A 17,394-nucleotide genomic window follows, 5' to 3' on the forward strand; every position below is an offset into this window, starting at 1 on the left:
TTAAAATCCTTTAAATCCACTTAGCGATTTAAAATCCTTTAAATCCACTTAGTGATTTAAAATCTAGAGAAATTGTCTTTTTCTCCTCATGCTCTTAACTTTATTAAAAAAAAAAATTCCTAGAAACATTTTTTTTTCCCTATTGAAGACCATGATATAGTATTTTCCTTTACATCCACTTAGTGATTTAAAATCTAGTTTCAAGTGCGCCTGGCTGGCTGAGTCTTGATCTCAGGGTTGTGAGTTTAAGCCCCACTTTGGGCTCCCCACACAGTATGGAGCCTTCTTAAAAAAAAAACAAAAGCAAAACTGTTTTCAGACATTTATAAGACAACCAAGGAAATTTGAACACTGACCAGAGATTTGTCATTAAAGATTTTTTTTGTCAAAATTTCCTAGGTGAGGGGCACCTAGATGGCTCAGTTGGTTAAACCTCTGACTCTTGATTTTGGCCCAGGTTGTGATCTCGGTTGTGAGGTCAAGGCCCCCATAGGGCTTTGCACTCAGAACGGAGTCTGCTTAAGATTCTGTCCCTCTGTCCCCCCCGCCGACAGTTAACACTCACTCTGTCTGTCTCTCCTTTTTAAAAGATTTTATTTATTTATTTTTCAAAGAGAGAAAGACCACAAGCAGGCAGAGCGGCAGGCAGAGCAGGCAGAAGGAGAAGCAGGCTCCCAGAGGAGCACGGAGCCCAATGCGGGACTCGCTCCCAGGACCCTGGGATCATGACCTGAGCCAAAGGCAGACGCCTAACAGACTGAGCCACCCAGGCGTCCTGAGTCTTTTTCTCTTAAAAAAAAAAAAATTCTAGGTGTATTCATCATACTATGATTATATTAAAAGGAATAAAGGCCTTTTAGAGGCACATGTTGAAATAGAGATAAAATGATATGTCTAGATTTGCTTTAAAATAATTTGGTATGGGAGAGTACAGATATAAAGTAAGATTGGACATGCATTGATAATTATTAAAACTGGGTGATGGATACATGGTAATTCATTGTACTTTTCATAATAAAAAGCTAGGGGCGCCTGGGTAGCATAGTAGGTTAAACTCTGGACTCTTGGTTTTGGCTCAGGTTGTGATTTCAGAGTTGTGAGATGGAGGCCTCCCCCTACCCAGCACTGCACTCAGCAGGGAGTTTACTTAATACTCTCTCTCTCTCTCTCTCTCTGCCCCTCCCTGCCCCCACTGTCTCTCCCTCCCTCAAATAAATAAATCTTAAAAAAAAAAAAAAAAAGCTTTGTCCTCCAAAAACACCTCTGCATTAATAAAATTGTAGTTAGGGTTTTAAAAATTCTTCAAGATGTATTATTGGTGGTTATAACTTCTGATTGCCTTACACTAATTAGACTAATATACTTCCAGCCAAAGACAAAGAAATTTGACCTTTTAGTAATGTTTTCACATATATTTCAATACAGCTTTTTGAAATATTAAAAATGATACCCCTATCCTATCCTTACTATTTCCTTTATTGACCTCTAGGTGGGAGCCATTGTCCCAAAAAAAGTTTTATCAACCTTGTTTGTATCTAGATTTCTTCTTCTTTTTTTTTTTTCTTAAGATTTTATTTATTTACTTAGCGCGTGCCAGTGCATGCATGCACAGGGGAGGAAGAGGGCCACAAGGAGAGAGAGAATCCTCAAGCAGGCTCCCTGCCGAGTTGGAAGCCCATCACCGGGCTCCATCCCAGGACCCTGAGATCATGACTCCAGCTGAAATCGAGAGTCAGGTGCTCAGCTGACTGAGCCACACAGGTGCCTCTGTATCTAGATTTCTTAACTGTAATTAATAAATGTTTTTCATTTTCTTTCTTTTCCTATGTGTGTTGCTTTAATGGTTAGATTATATTCCATTGTGTTGATGTACCAAACTATTATCTTGTTATGTATTTACTTTTCTTTTTCTCGTAGTTGTAAATAGCTCTACTGTGAGAAATTGCTTTATTTATTTAGCTTAAAGATTTTATTTACTTATTTGTCAGAGAGAGAGAGGGAGCATAAGCAGGGGTAGTGGCAGGCAGAGGGAGAAGCAGACTCCCCACTGAGCAAGGATCCTGATGCAGGACATGATCCCAGCACCTGGGATCATGTCCTGAGCGCAAGGCAGACTCTTAACCCACTGAGCCAACCAGGTGTGCCGAAATTGCTTTTTCCCCCCCTTTAAAAAAAATGCTACTGGGGTGCTATTTTAGTGGTTGGTTTTTTTTTCTTCCCCTGGTGCCTTTTGGGTGGAATTTTAGTTGATTTAGCAAATTAAAGGGTATGGATTTTTTTTAAAACAGCTTTCATGATGTCATGCTAGTTTGGTTGAGCTTGTGTCAAAGGTGTCACTGTGTGGGTTGGAACCTTTTCAGTGTTTAATTCTCTGACTCCCATACTAAAGTTTTAAGGCATTAACAGTCTGGAGAAAAAGAATAATTTTTGTTCACTTCAAAAGAATTGAGCTTTCATTGAAAACAGGTGGAAGGATGGAAATGAATTAACTGTAAATCTTGCCTTTAGTGAAGTCACAGTTCAGTACAGTACTGCCATTTAGTTCTGTCAGAGAGTACACGATACTGGGTAGGGAGAACAGTCACATATGTTGGCAGTGATTAGGGAAAGCTGCATAATAAAGGCAGTTTCAACAAAGTCTTGAACAGTAGGAAGGAGTTAGATGTAGAGGATGTGAGTAGGAATGGGTAAGAGGTGGATCAACAAGGAACTCTTGGGCATATTTAGGTACTGTGCTATTCAGAGGATAGTAATGGAGGCTAGGGGGAAGAAATAACAAGGGTGTGTCAGATAGATTGTATGACAAAAGAATAGTGGGGGAATGGAGAGATGATAGTATTTGACTGTAACAGCTTGAAGACTGTTAGCTGCCTCTGTTGCTTCATAAATAACTCATTTGCAGGAAAATGGTTACCCTGTTAGTCATTCTGCTAGGGTCCTCAGTTTAGCATTTAGCAGGCGTAATGGTTTTTCAGGAAAAGGAGGATCAGTGTTTGTAGGGTTGTTGATCTAAATGGAACGGATTCATTTTCAGAGTGTGTCCAGACAGGAGAGCATGAGAGCTACAGAAGATGTTGGAGGAGAGCGAGAACTGAGGTGGAGAAAGGTGGAGAGAAAGAACTGACATAGCATTTGCTCCTCTGGCTCTAAGAAGTTGTGGGTTTTCACCTAAAGCTTTAGCAACAGTGGTGGCTTTAAGTCTTGGTTTTCTTCCAAGGACTGGTAGAAGGCCTTAGCCTCATGTCTTTCTGCTCTTACTAAGCTCACTTAACTGTCAGGTTGTCTCATCCCCCCTTCTCCACCCTTCTCCACTGGATCTCTTCCATTCCAGCTACAAGAGGCTCTGAGGGGTCATCTGTTAGAGGGTCCTAACTGCTGGAGGGTAGGGTAGCTTGGAGATTGATGGGGCTTGGTGCAGTGAAAGGATCCAGATTTGGGGTTGCCTTTAGTTAGGGAGTAACCCTCTCATGACCTGTGGGTTGAGAATACTGCTCTGTGTTATAGTAGAGAATTTGTGGTTTTATGGCTTTTTAGATTTTTTGATGAAGATTGCTTACCTGTAGACTGTTCCTTTCCTTATACCAAAACTGTACTTCTTGACTGCTCTGAATTCTAATGTTGTAAGAGACATCTACTCGAGTGTAGTAGGTGAAAAGAGTATTAGACTAGGATGTCTGGTTTCGTGTCCTACTTGCTGAATGATTTATTATCTCTGAGCCAGTTTCCTTCTCTGTAAAATCTCTCTTAGGATTGTGATGAAACTTAATGAAATAATATATGTGAAAGTGGTTTCAATGGATTCAAAGTGGTACATATATATTTTTCTTTTGCATTAAAGGTTTCTCATTCCATATAATACAAAGAGGAGCAGATGTGCAGAGTAGTTGCAGTACAGAAGTTAGGAATTAGTATCCTAAATCTGAATTAAAAAGTATCTTCTTCATCAGCCAGGAGAAATGCACTATTAAATTATTTTTTTTGGGGGGGGGGACTCCTGGGTGGCTCAGTCAGTTAAGTGTCTGCCTTCAGCTCAGGTCATGATCCTGGGATCCTGGAAACAAGTCCCACATTGAGCTCCTTGCTTCTCGGGGAGGCTGCTTCTCTCTCTGCCTGCTGCTTCCCCTGCTTGTGCTCTCTCACTCTCTGACAAATAAGTAAAATCTTTAAAAAATATATTTTCTTTTTTTAAGTAGGCTCCCTGCCCAATGTGGGGCTTGAACTTATGACCCTGGGACCAAGAGGTGCATGCTGTGCCGACCAAACCAGCCAGGCACCCCAAGAAAATCTGTTTCTTTGCTTCTTTTAATGTTCTGTTTTAAATTTTTTTGTGCAATTTTTCTTATATGTAATCTTGTTTTTTGAGGTAGGTAGGATATAAGTTAAAAAAACACTATTTCTCTTCAGTATTTTATAAGCTCTATAGAATAATGTGTTAAGTTTCATCTGGAGTCACATTCACTAGGCTTTTAAAGTGCTTTAACTGTGTCTCTATTTCCTTTTTTTAAATTCCTACTTGATGATATTGAATCAGGAGAACTGTTACTCTCCTTCATTACTCTCTATATTTCTTCTCTGAGATTTACAACATCTGAAAGATTCGTGTGTGCGCGTGCACGCGCATGTGTTTAAGTATGAGTCTTGCTGGGGCGCCTGGGTGGCACAGCGGTTAAGTGTCTGCCTTCGGCTCGGGGCGTGATCCCGGCGTTCTGGGATTGAGCCCCACATCAGGCTCCTCCACTGTGAGCCTGCTTCTTCCTCTCCCACTCCCCCTGCTTGTGTTCCCTCTCTCGCTGGCTGTCTCTATCTCTGTCGAATAAATAAATTAAAAAAAAAAAAAAGTATGAGTCTTGCAATTTGTTCTTTGGGTGGGACTTAATATGGATACTATTAAAGAAGTGGTTTATGGAAGTTTGGGGTTGATAAATCTCTGAGAATCTGATAGAAGCTGCAGATTCTTGCCCTAGCCATCAGCCTGGGTTGTTTGATGTCTTGGCTTGTTAAGCCTAGTGCGCATTGCACACCTTGGGATGTCCCTTTACCTTATCTTGGAGTTACCCTTTGCCACTCTCTTGTGATGGATCCAGTTTCCTGCATCCCATATGTACATCGTTCCTGGTTAATCTCTAGTTTTGGCAGAGCACCTTTTTAATTTCCACAAGCTTGTTGTCTTTTAATTTTATTTATTTTTTTAATTTAATTTTTTTAAAGATTTTATTTATTCATTTGACAGAGAGAGAGACAGCCAGTGAGGGAGGGAACACAAGCAGGGGGAGGAGTGGGAGAGGAAGAAGCAGGCTCCCAGCGGAAGAGCCTGACGTGGGGCTCGATCCCAGAACTCCAGGATCATGCCCTGAGCCGAAGGCAGACGCTTAATGACTGAGCCACCCAGGCGCCCCTGTCTTTTAATTTTAAGCAGTCTTATTGAGATATAGTTTATATACCATAAAATTACTCAATATCCCCCCATTGCAGGCAGCCACAAATGTACTTCCTGTCTGTATGGATTTGCTTATTCTGGACATTTTATTTAAATGGGATATAATTTTTAAAACCTTTTCAGTAAACTTCTTATTTTAGAATAGTTTTTTTTTTTTTTTTGAAAGGAAGACTTCAGAAATAAATGCCATTCTCATCATAATATATTAAGAATACATGCATATTGGGTGCCTGGGTGGCTCAGTGGGTTGAAAGTCCAACTCTTGATTTCGGTTCAGGTCATGATCTCAGGGTCATGAGATTGAGCCCCACACTGGGCTCCATGCTCAGCAGGGAGTATGCCTGAGATTCTCTCCCTCTACTCCTTCCCCCCACCCCCTGCCACCACTCCCTTTCTCTATCTTTTTCTAAAATAAATAAATAAATCTTAAAAAAAAGAATACATGCATATTTTCAACATGACCTCACTGTTGATGTTAATCTTGATCACCTGGTAGTGTTTGTCAGGTTTCTCCAATATAAAGTTACTCTTTTTTCCTATGAGCAGCCCATGCTTACGGGGCAGGGAGTTACTTTCCGCCTCTTGGAGAGTCTAGTATCTGTATAAGTTACTTGGCGTTCCTCTGCCCAGGAAATTTGTCTATTCTCCCCCTGTTTATTTAATCATTTATTTATATTAGTATGGCCTCATGGATATTTATTTTATACTTTGGATTATAATTCAGTGTATTTATTTTGTTGTTCAAGTTATTCTAGCTTTGGCCATTGGGAGATCTTTTAGTTGGCCCCTGTGTCTCTTTGGTGCGCCCCTGTAATCATAGGTTTTTGAGTACTTCCTTACTTTTTGGCACTGCAAAATACTCCAGGCTCCTCCTGTGTATGCCCTGTTCCAATTAAAGAACCAGCCATTTCTCTAAGCAGTCCTGATTCTTTTTATTTGTGGAAACCAGGATCTGGGTGCTAGCCATGCTGTCACTGGGGTCTTGTTGCTTCTAGGCCCTAGGATAGTACTTTTTGAAGCTCTTTTTTCTGCATAATTTTCTGTTTCCTCAGAGTTGCATTGGCAAGAGGTGTCTTTCATTAATCTTAGAGCCTTTTCCCAAGTGTCTCGTGATCTCCGGCTGTCAGTTTACACTTAAGAATGATGCATCAAGAAGCTGATTGGAAGCTCGATGTTCGTGGGGGGAAGGTTGGTTTTTGAGAGTTTCACTGGCTGTATAGTTTCTTCCCTGTAGTGTGAAGATCTGTAGGTCTTTTTTCTTGGGCTGGTCAGATTCATAGAAAACATAGAAAACATTCCTCTAAATCTCTGCCTCAAGGGCATAATCCTAGCTGCCAAGTTTGTAAGAGCCAAGTAGTAGAAGAGCACTGGGAATCTCAACATTCAGTATGTAAAATTTTTCATATTTTTCTATTTTTAGAATGATACCCTTGCTCTCAGCTGTGCCTGTGGCTTCCCAGCTGTTGATGCTTGATACCTCAACTATAATCCCAAGTATAGATATATCCATTCTTTTTAAAAATTATTTTATTCTTCAATTGAGATATAATTGACATATGGTGTTTTAGGTGTACAATATAATGATTTGATATATATATCTATATATCTATATATAGATATATATATTGCAAATGATGATCACAGTAAGTTTGGTTAATATCCATCACCACATAGTGACAATTCTTTTTTCTTGTGATGAGAACTTTTAAGATCTACTCTCTCAGCAACTTTCAAATACACAGTAGAGTATTACTGACTATAGTCACCATGCTGTACATTATTTTATAAAGTTTGTACCTTTTGACCACTGTCACCTATTTCACCACCTAACTCATTCTTTTATTTATACCTTATAAAGAATAAACTTCCAGGGACACCTGGGTGGCTCAGAGGGTTAAGTGTTCGCCTTTGGCTCAGGTCGTGATCCCAGGGTCCTGGGCTGGAGCCGCGCATCAGGCTCCCTGCTCAGCGGGGACACTGCTTCTCCCTCTTCCTCTGCCTCTCCTCCTGTTTGTGCTCTCTCTCTGTCTCTCTCATTTGCTTACTCTCAAATAAATAAAATCTTAAAAAAAAAATAACTTCCAGTTTTCTTCTGGCATGTTGGAGGCTGCACAGAGTGGGAAGAGTATGGGGATGGGGTGGGGTCTAGCTGGTTCTTTCATTTTAAAATTTTAAAAAATTCAATTTAAAAAAATTGAGATATAATTCATGTAACATAAATGAACCATTTTAAAGTGTGCACTTCATTGGTTTTTAGTTTATTCACTGTGTTGTGCAGCCATCACCATTATCTGGTTGCAGAACATTTCTATCATCCCAAACAGAAACTGCATACCTATTAGCAGTTAGTCCCCTGGCAACCGCTTTCTGTTTCTATGAATATGCCTATTCTGGATATTTCATATAAATGGAGTAATACAACATGTAGCCTTTTGTGTCTGGCTTCTTTCACTTAGCATAATGTTCAAGGTTCATTTGTGTTGTAGCGTGTAACAGTACTCCGTTCCTTTTTATGGCTGAATAATGTTCCATTGTATAGTTTGACAGCAGTTTATCTTTTCATGAGCTGATGCCACCTGGTTCTTCAATAGACTTTCAACCATTCCTTCTGTTTTTAGTCCCATCTTTATGCCTACTTCCAGAAGTGCCTGATGCCACAAGTTCCTGAGCTTTTTGGAGGTTATATTATATCTTAGCTTTCTTTAGTCTGCTGTCAGGAGCCACTCATCCATCTGCTTCACTTTCATTCTGTGGCTATGCTCCCCTGACCCCCACCCCTCTACTGTTGTTTTTATGAAGTTTTGGGGACAGAAGCAGCAGAGGGAGAGCTAATGCATGCTTTCTGCTCACTATTTATTTTATTTTTTATTTTTAAAAAAGATTTTATTTATGCGAGAGAGAGCACAAGCAGGGGGAGCAGCAGAGGGAGAGGGAGAAGCAGGCTCACTGCTGAGCAGGAACCCTGACTTGGGGCTGGATCCCAGGATGCTGGGATCATGACCTGAGCCGAAGGCAGATACTTAACCAACTGAGCCACCCAGGCGCCCTTTCTGCTCACAATTTAAAAGGCACAATTTCCATGCCAGGTCAGATTTGAGGCCCAACAGTTATTAAGTCATGAAATGATCAAGCTGGAAAAACCTTTATAAACTAGCAACTAGACCTCTACTTCTTAATCTTTTAGGTGAGGAAAGTGAGACCCACAAGACCCAATAAATTGTTTAGGTCACACAACTAGCGAGTAGCCAAGGTAGGACCTTAGCTCTGTCTCCTACCTTCTAGGTTAGTTGCTTACTGTTAATTTAGGCTGATTGTTTTAAAATTTGATACTGAGGAGAGCATGAAAATTGCTCATATTTGTCCTCTGCTGTTTCTTACTTAGAGGTCCCGGTCCACTGAGTTTGTCTAAGTCCATTTTTCTGGAGGGGCTAGCTTTTAGAGAAAAGTGCTTATGTACAAATATAACCTCTGGGAGTCCTTACTCTATTAGTAATTCAGCGCAGTGTGTACTGTATGTAATTCAGTACAGTATGTGTGTATCCAACTCACAGGACAGTGTATGTTAGACTGGTCTGAAAGACCATGAACTTGACTGCTTGTTGCTTCCCATACTAAACAGAGCAAATTATGTAAGTTCGAGATGTTGTGTCCTGCCAGAGTTTTTGGCTGGGCTAAAAGGGAAGCAGTGTCTCCGCTTGGTATCTTGCTACCAAAGTTCTGTCCGAGCTGTTGTTTGGAGCAGTCCTGTCTGGATGGGTTCTCAAACCCTAGACTCCTGTTAAAACTGGGTACATAAGAAGTTCAGTCATTTTAGAAATACTAGATGGAGGAGTTGGACTAGGTGTGGAGCAGCCTGGAAGATGTCAAGCAGGAGGCAAACATCAGTAAAAGTAATGGCTGTATACCTAAATCTAAAGTTATCTGACAAAGAAAACATGTTGAGAAAGAAAGTGAACAGATCTGCCTCAAGGGGAAAACAAAGAGGTAACAGATGGTTTCTGTTGCTTTCATTGAAAAACCTGGTGAGCAGCTTTTCTGGGTGAGTGCCTTAGATAGAAGAGGCCTTGTGGTGTATCCAGAGTGGGGGGCAGCTCACTCCCTGCGTTCTGGGTTTTTGTGAGTGGCTGACTCCTGAGACCATGTCAGCTGGTTGCTGCGGGGCAAGGTACAGCCTGTCTCTTCAAAGAGCAGGTACCCTCTCTGTGCCTCAGGACCTGTAAATTTACCTCAATTTCATAAGAAGAGGTGAGGGAGAGCGATGAGTAGAGGATAGTGTTAGATGGTTTTCGGTAGCTACCAAAACTCAGCTAGTCTTACTGTGTTTTTAAGCCGTCCCCATTTAAAACTGCTGATAGTAATGAAATAGTCACCTAAAACGAGTAGCAAAGTTAATTTTTGTTTAGTTAGAAATTTGCATTCCTTCTCTTTTTACACTGTGCCTCATCAGTCAGAGATGGCAGGAGATGGTCTCTGATTTATTCAAGAGTTCAGAAAATTATCTGAAAGACAAGGAGGATTGAAATAACTGAGGCAGCAGGTGAGTTGGCGAAACACAAGCTGATTTTCAACATGCACCAGACAGAAGTATGAGTTGGTAGTAATACTATTTTGGTGGGCATTCTGTTTTTGGAATGTTTATAACAGGAAAAATACAGTGACATGACATCTGTTAGTGCAGGAAGTAAACTGATCATAGCATGAGTGGCCCTGAAATGATCACCAGTGTCACCAGCAGGATCAATTTTAGGATATCCCAGCATGCCAATATGGAAATGATGACATAATAACCTGGTTGTATCTGTTCCCAGAGGAAGAAAATTCTATCACTCTTGCTGTAGATAATGTGAATCGGACCCTATAAGATTGGTGTGGATATGGTGAGGTGAGGCAGCCCATGTGACCATAATGTTTTGGCCCCGGATTGAGGGATAGTTCAGCTGCCTTTGAAGAGTTGGGTCCAAGGTATAACTTTGGTTGTTTGAATGTTTTTTTTTAAGGATTTTATTTATTTATTTGACAGAGAGAGAGAGAGGCAGCAAGAGAGGGAACACAAGCAGGGGGAGTGGGAGAGGAAGAAGCAGGCTCCCAGCGGAGGAGCCTGATGTGGGGCTCTATCCCAGAACGCCGGGATCACGCCCTGAGCTGAAGGCAGACGCTTAACGACTGAGCCACCTAGGCGCCTCTGGTTGTTTGAATCGTATTGCCTAAAGCCTCTGCTTTAAAACCTTGACAGGTTGTTAAAAACATTAAAAATTTTTTAATTAGAAAATATACTTTTTAAAAACATTAAACTTTTTATTTGAGGTGATTTCAGATTCATATGCAGTTGTAGGAAATAATACAGAAATGACTCTACCCTTTCCCCAGTGGTGGTAACATCTTGCAAAGCTATTGGATGCTCTTACAACCAGGATGTTGACATTAATACACTCAAGAAACAGAATAGTTCCATCACCACAAGGATTTTTGGGCATTGCCCTTTTATAGAACCCTCCTCCTCCCCATCTGTGACCTCTGGCAACCACTAGTGTGTTCTTCATTTCTAAAAGTTAGTAATTTCAAGAATGTTGTATAAATGAGCTCATATAGGATGTAAGTTATTGGGATGGGCTTTTCTCACTTGTGTAGTACAGGTCTGCAAGCAATGAATTATCTTAGTTTTGTTTTACTTGAAAATATTTTTATTTTGCCTTCGTTTTTGAAGGATTTTTTTTTCTGCTTATAGAATTCTGGGTTTTGTTTGTTTGATTCAGTACTTGTATGGTGTTGTTCCATGTCTTCTAATCTCTGCTGTTTCTGGTAAGAAAGTAATGATAATTTCAATCATTTATTTTCCTTAGTGTATCATGTTTCTTTGTTTCCTTTTGAGATTTTTCTCTTTTTTTTCCTTTCTTTAAAAGTTTGACTGTGATGTATACTTTTTTATCTTCTTGGTGTGTATCCTGCTTAGAATCCACTGAGCTTTTTGAATCTGTAAATTTATGTCTTTTACCAAATTTGGGAAAATTTTGATCATTATTTCTTCAATTAAAAAAAATTTTTTTTTAGGGGTGCCTGGGTGGCACAGCGGTTAAGCGTCTGCCTTCGGCTCAGGGCGTGATCCCGGCGTTCTGGGATCGAGCCCCACATCAGGCTCCTCTGCTGTGAGCCTGCTTCTTCCTCTCCCACTCCCCCTGTTTGTGTTCCCTCTCTCGCTGGCTGTCTCTATCCTGTCGAATAAATAAATAAAATCTTTAAAAAAAAAAAATTTTTTTTTTAACCTGATTTGCTGTCCTTTTCTTCCAGGGCTCCAATTATATGTGTATTAGACTTGTTGCTCCACAGATCACTCCCACACTCTCCTTTCTCTCCCTAATTTTTTTTCTCTCTGTTCTTCAGATTGGATACTTTTTGTTGATCTCTTTATTTTTTTTATAATTTTTTTTTAAAGTAGGCTCTATGCCCAGTGTGGGAATTGAACTCATGACCCTGAGATAAAGAGTCACATGCTCTACCAAGAAAGCCACCCAGGTACCACTGTTGATCTCTTTTTAAGTTCACTAACTCCTCTGCATTTCCAATCCGCTGTTAAGCCCATCCTCTGAATTATAGAGTCTGTTTTGCTTTGTGATCTACTATTTTTTCATTCATTATGATCACAGCTGATTTCTTTCTTTCTTTTTTTTTTTTAAAGTTTTATTAATGTAAGCAATCTCCACTCCCAATGTGGGGCTCTAACTCACAGCCCCAAGATCAAGAGTCACAAACTCTATTGACTGAGCCAGCTAGCTGTTTTAAAATCTTTGCTAACCCTAGTATTTGATTCAAGTCAGGGTTGGTTTCTGTTGATTGAGTCTTCTCTGGAGAACAGAGTATGTTTTCCTGTTCCTTTATATGGCAGAAAGTTTTGTTGGGTTGTGTCCTTGATATTGAGTATGACATGTTGGAGACACTCTGGATTCTTTTTTTTTTTTTTTTTAACCTTCCTCTAAAGAACATTGAGTTTTGTTTGTTTTGTTAAACTCTGTTCCCCTGCAGTGAATGGCAGTTTAAATCTCAGTTCTGTTCTTTTAGCCCTAACTTGGTTGCTTGAGGTCTGTTCCGTGCATGCATACATTAGGGATTAGCCAGCAATTTGGGCAGAATTTATGCAGAGTTTGAGGCACCTCCTTCTCTCCCTCACTTCTCTGTTGTGGTTGCCTTAAAGTCTGTTCTTTGGTTTGTGAAGCTAGTAAGACTATGGGTTTTTATCTCAATTTCAGCCATCTTTCATGACACAGACTGGGACCTGTCTGGCCAAAAGCTGTAACAAGAGACACTTGGGTGGTGTCATTACCTTTTTCCAAGTTTTGACCATCTCTCTTCCATCATAATCTGCTTGCCTTTTGTTCCTTAGTAACTTCAGGTAGTTTTTTATATTCTGGCAGAACCTCCATCATGCTTGATATAAATTCTTCTTCTTTTTTTTTTCTTTTTTAAGATTTTATTTCATTTGACCTAGAGAGAGACAGCACAAGCAGGGGTAGCAGCAGGCAGAGGGCAAGGGAGAAGCAGGCTCACCTCTGAGCAGAGAGCCCGATATGAGACTCAGTCCCCAGGACCCTGGGATCATGACCTGAGCTGAAGGCAGACGCTTGACTGACTGAGCCACCCAGGCTCCTCCTCCCCCTCCTCCCCCTCCTCCCCCTCCTCCCCCTCCTCCCCCTCCTCCTCCTCCTCCTCCTCCTCCTCCACCCCCTCCCCCCCTCCTCCCCCCTCCCCATTTTATTTATTTATTTGAGAGAGAGAATGAGTCAGGGAGAGGGAGAAGCAGACTCCCTGCTGAGTAGCGAGCCCAACTAGGGCTGGATCCCAGGACCCTGAAATCATGACCTGAGCCGAAGGCAGAGGCTTACCTGACTGAGCCACCCAGGCGCCCTAGATATAAATTATTCTGTTGACCAAGTTAGTTTTTTTCATTTGTAGTTTCACAGATGTTTGTATTTTCCTTCCCATCTCTTCTAAGAGACCAGATATAAAAATGCCCTTAGCTCTTGCTCTTTTTTCTCTTTTTTTCCCAAACTTCAAGTTTTATGTAAAGCTTCTTAAGTGTATGTCCACTCTGATTACTGATAGGTTTAGAAATTGAAATACTTTAATTTGGTATATCTAATCCAGATTGGAGGTATCACAGATGTGTCCCATAAACACTTTCCTAGGAAGTGATGGTTACTTTTATTTTGCTTGAATCTAAGCTCATGCTATGTTCTGGAGAAGCTCTTTGTAATTTGATGTAAACCAGGTGGGAATTTGACTGTATTGGGTCTTTTTCACATAGCTGTTTGGGACATGCCTTTTTGTACCTGTGCTACCATTTCAAAACTATCACTGTTTCCCACAGATGTAATACTTTTATTATAAATGTGTAACTTTGAGATTTTGGTGAGTGAGCATGAGTGGGGCCGGGAGGGGGGGGGAGACAAAGGGAGAGGGAGAGAGACTCTCAAGCTGACTCCCCTCTCAGTGCGGAACCTGTGTGGGACTTGATCTCAAAACCCTGAGATCATGACCTAAGCCGAAATCAAGAGTTGGATGCTTAACCAACTGAGCCACTCAGGCGCCCCTTGGTGAACATTTTCTGATGACCTTTCAGACAACTTCAAATACAAGTTTGAGGATAAGATTTTTTTTTCTTTTTTAACTCATTCACATATGTGTGTATGTTTAGAGAGAGAAGTTTGCATCCATAGGCTTCTCATGATAAAAAAAGAGAAAATAATGTTATCATCATCAATCCAGAAAGCAGTTATTTAGTAGTGCATATGTTTTATTCTAGATTGTATGTAAACCTACTTATTTAGGTTAATCTGTAAGTGGTCAAATGTTTCCTGCCCAAAATAAGAGAAACATTTGGAGCTGTGGCTTCTGACTTTTTTTGGGTCATGGAACCCTTTGAGAATCTGATGAAAATTGTGTTTTCTCTTTAGAAAAATGCACATATTTTCATACAAAATTTTGTAAATCATTTCAGAGAGTTTGAAGCTTCTCAGTTGTAAGCATCCTTTATTTAGGATTATTCGAATCAAGCTAGTACCAACAGGCTAATAGCAATACAAACGTCAGTTTGTTTCTGGCTTGGTCAAAGCAGAACAAGTAAACAAAGAACCTGTTAGAAGTCCTTGTAAGGCGTGCAGGCTTAAAAAAAAAATCTGTTATGATTTATCTGAATTGTACTTCCCCAGGGACAGATTCACAAAGATAGACCGACACCTAGTTGACTAATTTTTAAGTTGCTGTTAGAAATGAGCCTTAGTTCTGGTATCCAGACCTGACATTTATGGACTCTGTGTGTGTTAGGCAAATAAGTAGTTACTGTTTCCAGGACAATAGGACAGTTGTGGTTGCAATGTCTTATTCCTAATATCGTTTGAATTTCCGAAGGTCTAACTAATTGGAGATTTAAGGGATCTGTGACATATGTACAGGTTTCATGAGGTGGGTCTGTGTAGATGTTCCTGAGGCATTAAGTCTTTACAGCTTCTTCTCAAAACTTATCCCTCAGTAAATGATGAAAGACTGAGTTGTTTTAGGAAAAATATCTTAGGTTTGTGAATCCCCTTCCTCTGTGACTTTTCTGACACTATAGGTGCTGTAATGAACATGATTTGGCCTCAGGGTTCTCATTCCTCTTTATACACCCCCTTTCCCCTTGCAGTGAAGATACTAGGCACCTGATACTGGTCTAGTCTAATACACAGAAGGACTTAGGTCTAAGATTGGCAGTCTCAATGGTGCCTTTACTGACTCTTTAATAAGAACCTGACTCTTTAACAAGAGATCTTTACTTAGCTTGTTTGAAGAAGGGGCAGGAGGTGAAGAGGTGTTGTGGAGGATAGAGGATCTAAAGACACTTCTTGTGATTCATAACCTCCCCCTACTCTTTGTCTATACTCCAAGTCAGTTCATCATTTTCACCTCTGGCTTCATCTCACTGGTTGTTTAAAATAGTCTGTTCCATCCTTTGAATGCTCATCATGTCTTGGGGTCACCTCATAACCATCTTAAAAAAGTATCTTTCTATAAAGGCTTTCATCAAGGACAGTGGAAACTGCCCTGATTCCTGTTTCTGTTCAAATATTTTGTGGTTTTTAGCGAGGGGATTTTCTGGCCTAGTAAGGAAGAAATGAGCAAACTGACAACTAAAAGTGAAGAAGCTTAGGACGAAGACATAGTTATCTTCTCAGAACTGAATGCAGTTTAAATATATATTCTGAGAATCTCAGACTGTAGACAAGATCATTATGTCAGCCGCGTGCTGTTTAATTTTTTTTGTGCAGTAAGTGCAGTCTTGCCGTGGGTGGGCTCTTCGCAGGTGTTTTTGAAGGCTTGAGACTAGCCGTACATAGCCGGAGGGGCTTTATTGCTCCCACTGTTACAGCTGTCTGCTGATTTTGTGAAGATTACCAAATGTATTTTGAGAGATGAAATTTGCTGGAAAAGAGTTTCAGAAAACTCAGTTTGGTGGGAGGATCAGGAAATGAGAGGAATTGAAATTGTGTTACTAGCTCTACTAACAGAAGGAAAGTTGAGTCTTGTCAGAAGTTGAAAATTATGAATAAGTGAGCTTCTGATGATGAAGATGGACAAAACCTGAAAGTGGAAGTGAACATTTTAGTTATAAATGATAACTTTCTGACTGGAATCATTGTTGATTTCTGGAACAAGTACCTTAGAATTACTGTAAACTCTTTAGAAACCTAAGATGCCTCCGGGATGATTTAGAGTGAACTCTGCAACTTTAGGTTTATCCCAATCCTTTGTTGGAAGAATGCATCTTCCTTAATCATCAGCTCCTTTGGGTTCCAGACCAACTCAGAAAAACTATAGTTAGAACAGAATTTACATTATCAACGAGAACATGTGAGCAGGATCCTGTGCAAGTGTGCTCTGAATGGTTGGACCACACAGACTCTAAAGCTCTGGAGCCTCCCAGATAGTAACCTCCCTGTGAAGTGGCTATTTGTGTCTCTTCTTTTTTCTTATACATTTGGGAGTAAGGTCCTGAGGTGTTCATTCTGTTCATCTCTATCCCCTCAGTGCCTGAGGCCCTTGTATGACATGGTTACTCAATAAATAGGTATCAAATTCAATCAAATTATTTTTGATCATGTTTTCCACATATTTTTCCATGACTCCTACTAAATTTATTTGTTTGAAATATTTAGGTACATTTAATTTGTCCCCTATTCCCTAAGCCCTTAGGAAAAGTAGTATTTGAAGCAGTACCAGTGGGATAAAGTAGTACCATTGGATAAAGTACCAGTGACTTTATAGTAATTTGGTATCTGTTGAGCTCTTCATCTCATTATGCTGTTTTTGTAATGTTTTTTTCAAACTGTGAATTGTGTTAGTAGGTCCGCAATTAGCATATTTGGTTTTAATGTTATAGAGTAGAAATTATGAAAGAGTATCACACAGAGTAAGGGTAAGTATTATTTTGTGAAATTTGTTTTAGGCAAATTTATATGTACACATCATGTATGTATTTATTGCTTCATGATGTAACATTTGTTTCATACCGGAGTCATGGTCAAAAAAGTTTGAATAATATTGCTTTATTGTAATACTCTGTTATTTCATTTATCATATAGCATTATGCCAGTACATACAGGCTTCTAAAGCCAGGGATGGTGCCAGCCCTTTCATTTCCAGTACGACTGAAGGTAAAAACAAAACAAAATTGAGAACACCCACAGCTTTCTGGTGGCTTTTACATGTGTCTACAGTGGTATTTTGCACCTTTGACCTTCTAACTTTCTTGTGTGTTTTTTTGACCAGTAGGTTTTTCATATTTGTGTTCCTCTAGGTGGTGGGTTCTGTGGTTCTTCCTCTTTTCACTTTAATGTTCTTTATTTCAGTATATTCTGATGTTTTATAGGGGGAAAGGGGAAACAAAGTAGAATTTTAGAAATTTCAAATGATTCTGAATTGATAAAATA

At 40.0% G+C, this 17,394-nt stretch overlaps 1 protein-coding gene across 1 annotated transcript in view; it reads left to right on the forward strand.

Annotated features, from left to right (window-relative positions):
* DENND5A (DENN domain containing 5A) overlaps nt 1-17,394 on the forward strand; it is a 101,113-nt gene that overhangs the window by 20,075 nt on the left and 63,644 nt on the right. Inside the window, exon 2 of the mRNA XM_045803870.2 lies at nt 17,047-17,118. Within this exon, the coding sequence (XP_045659826.1) occupies nt 17,047-17,118 (72 nt within the window). The remainder of the gene's footprint in view (nt 1-17,046; nt 17,119-17,394) is intronic.

This window comes from Ursus americanus, chromosome 16, assembly GCF_024610735.1.
Source record: "Ursus americanus isolate L20-20 chromosome 16, mUrsAme1.1.p, whole genome shotgun sequence".
NCBI classification, from domain to species: Eukaryota; Metazoa; Chordata; class Mammalia; order Carnivora; family Ursidae; genus Ursus; species Ursus americanus.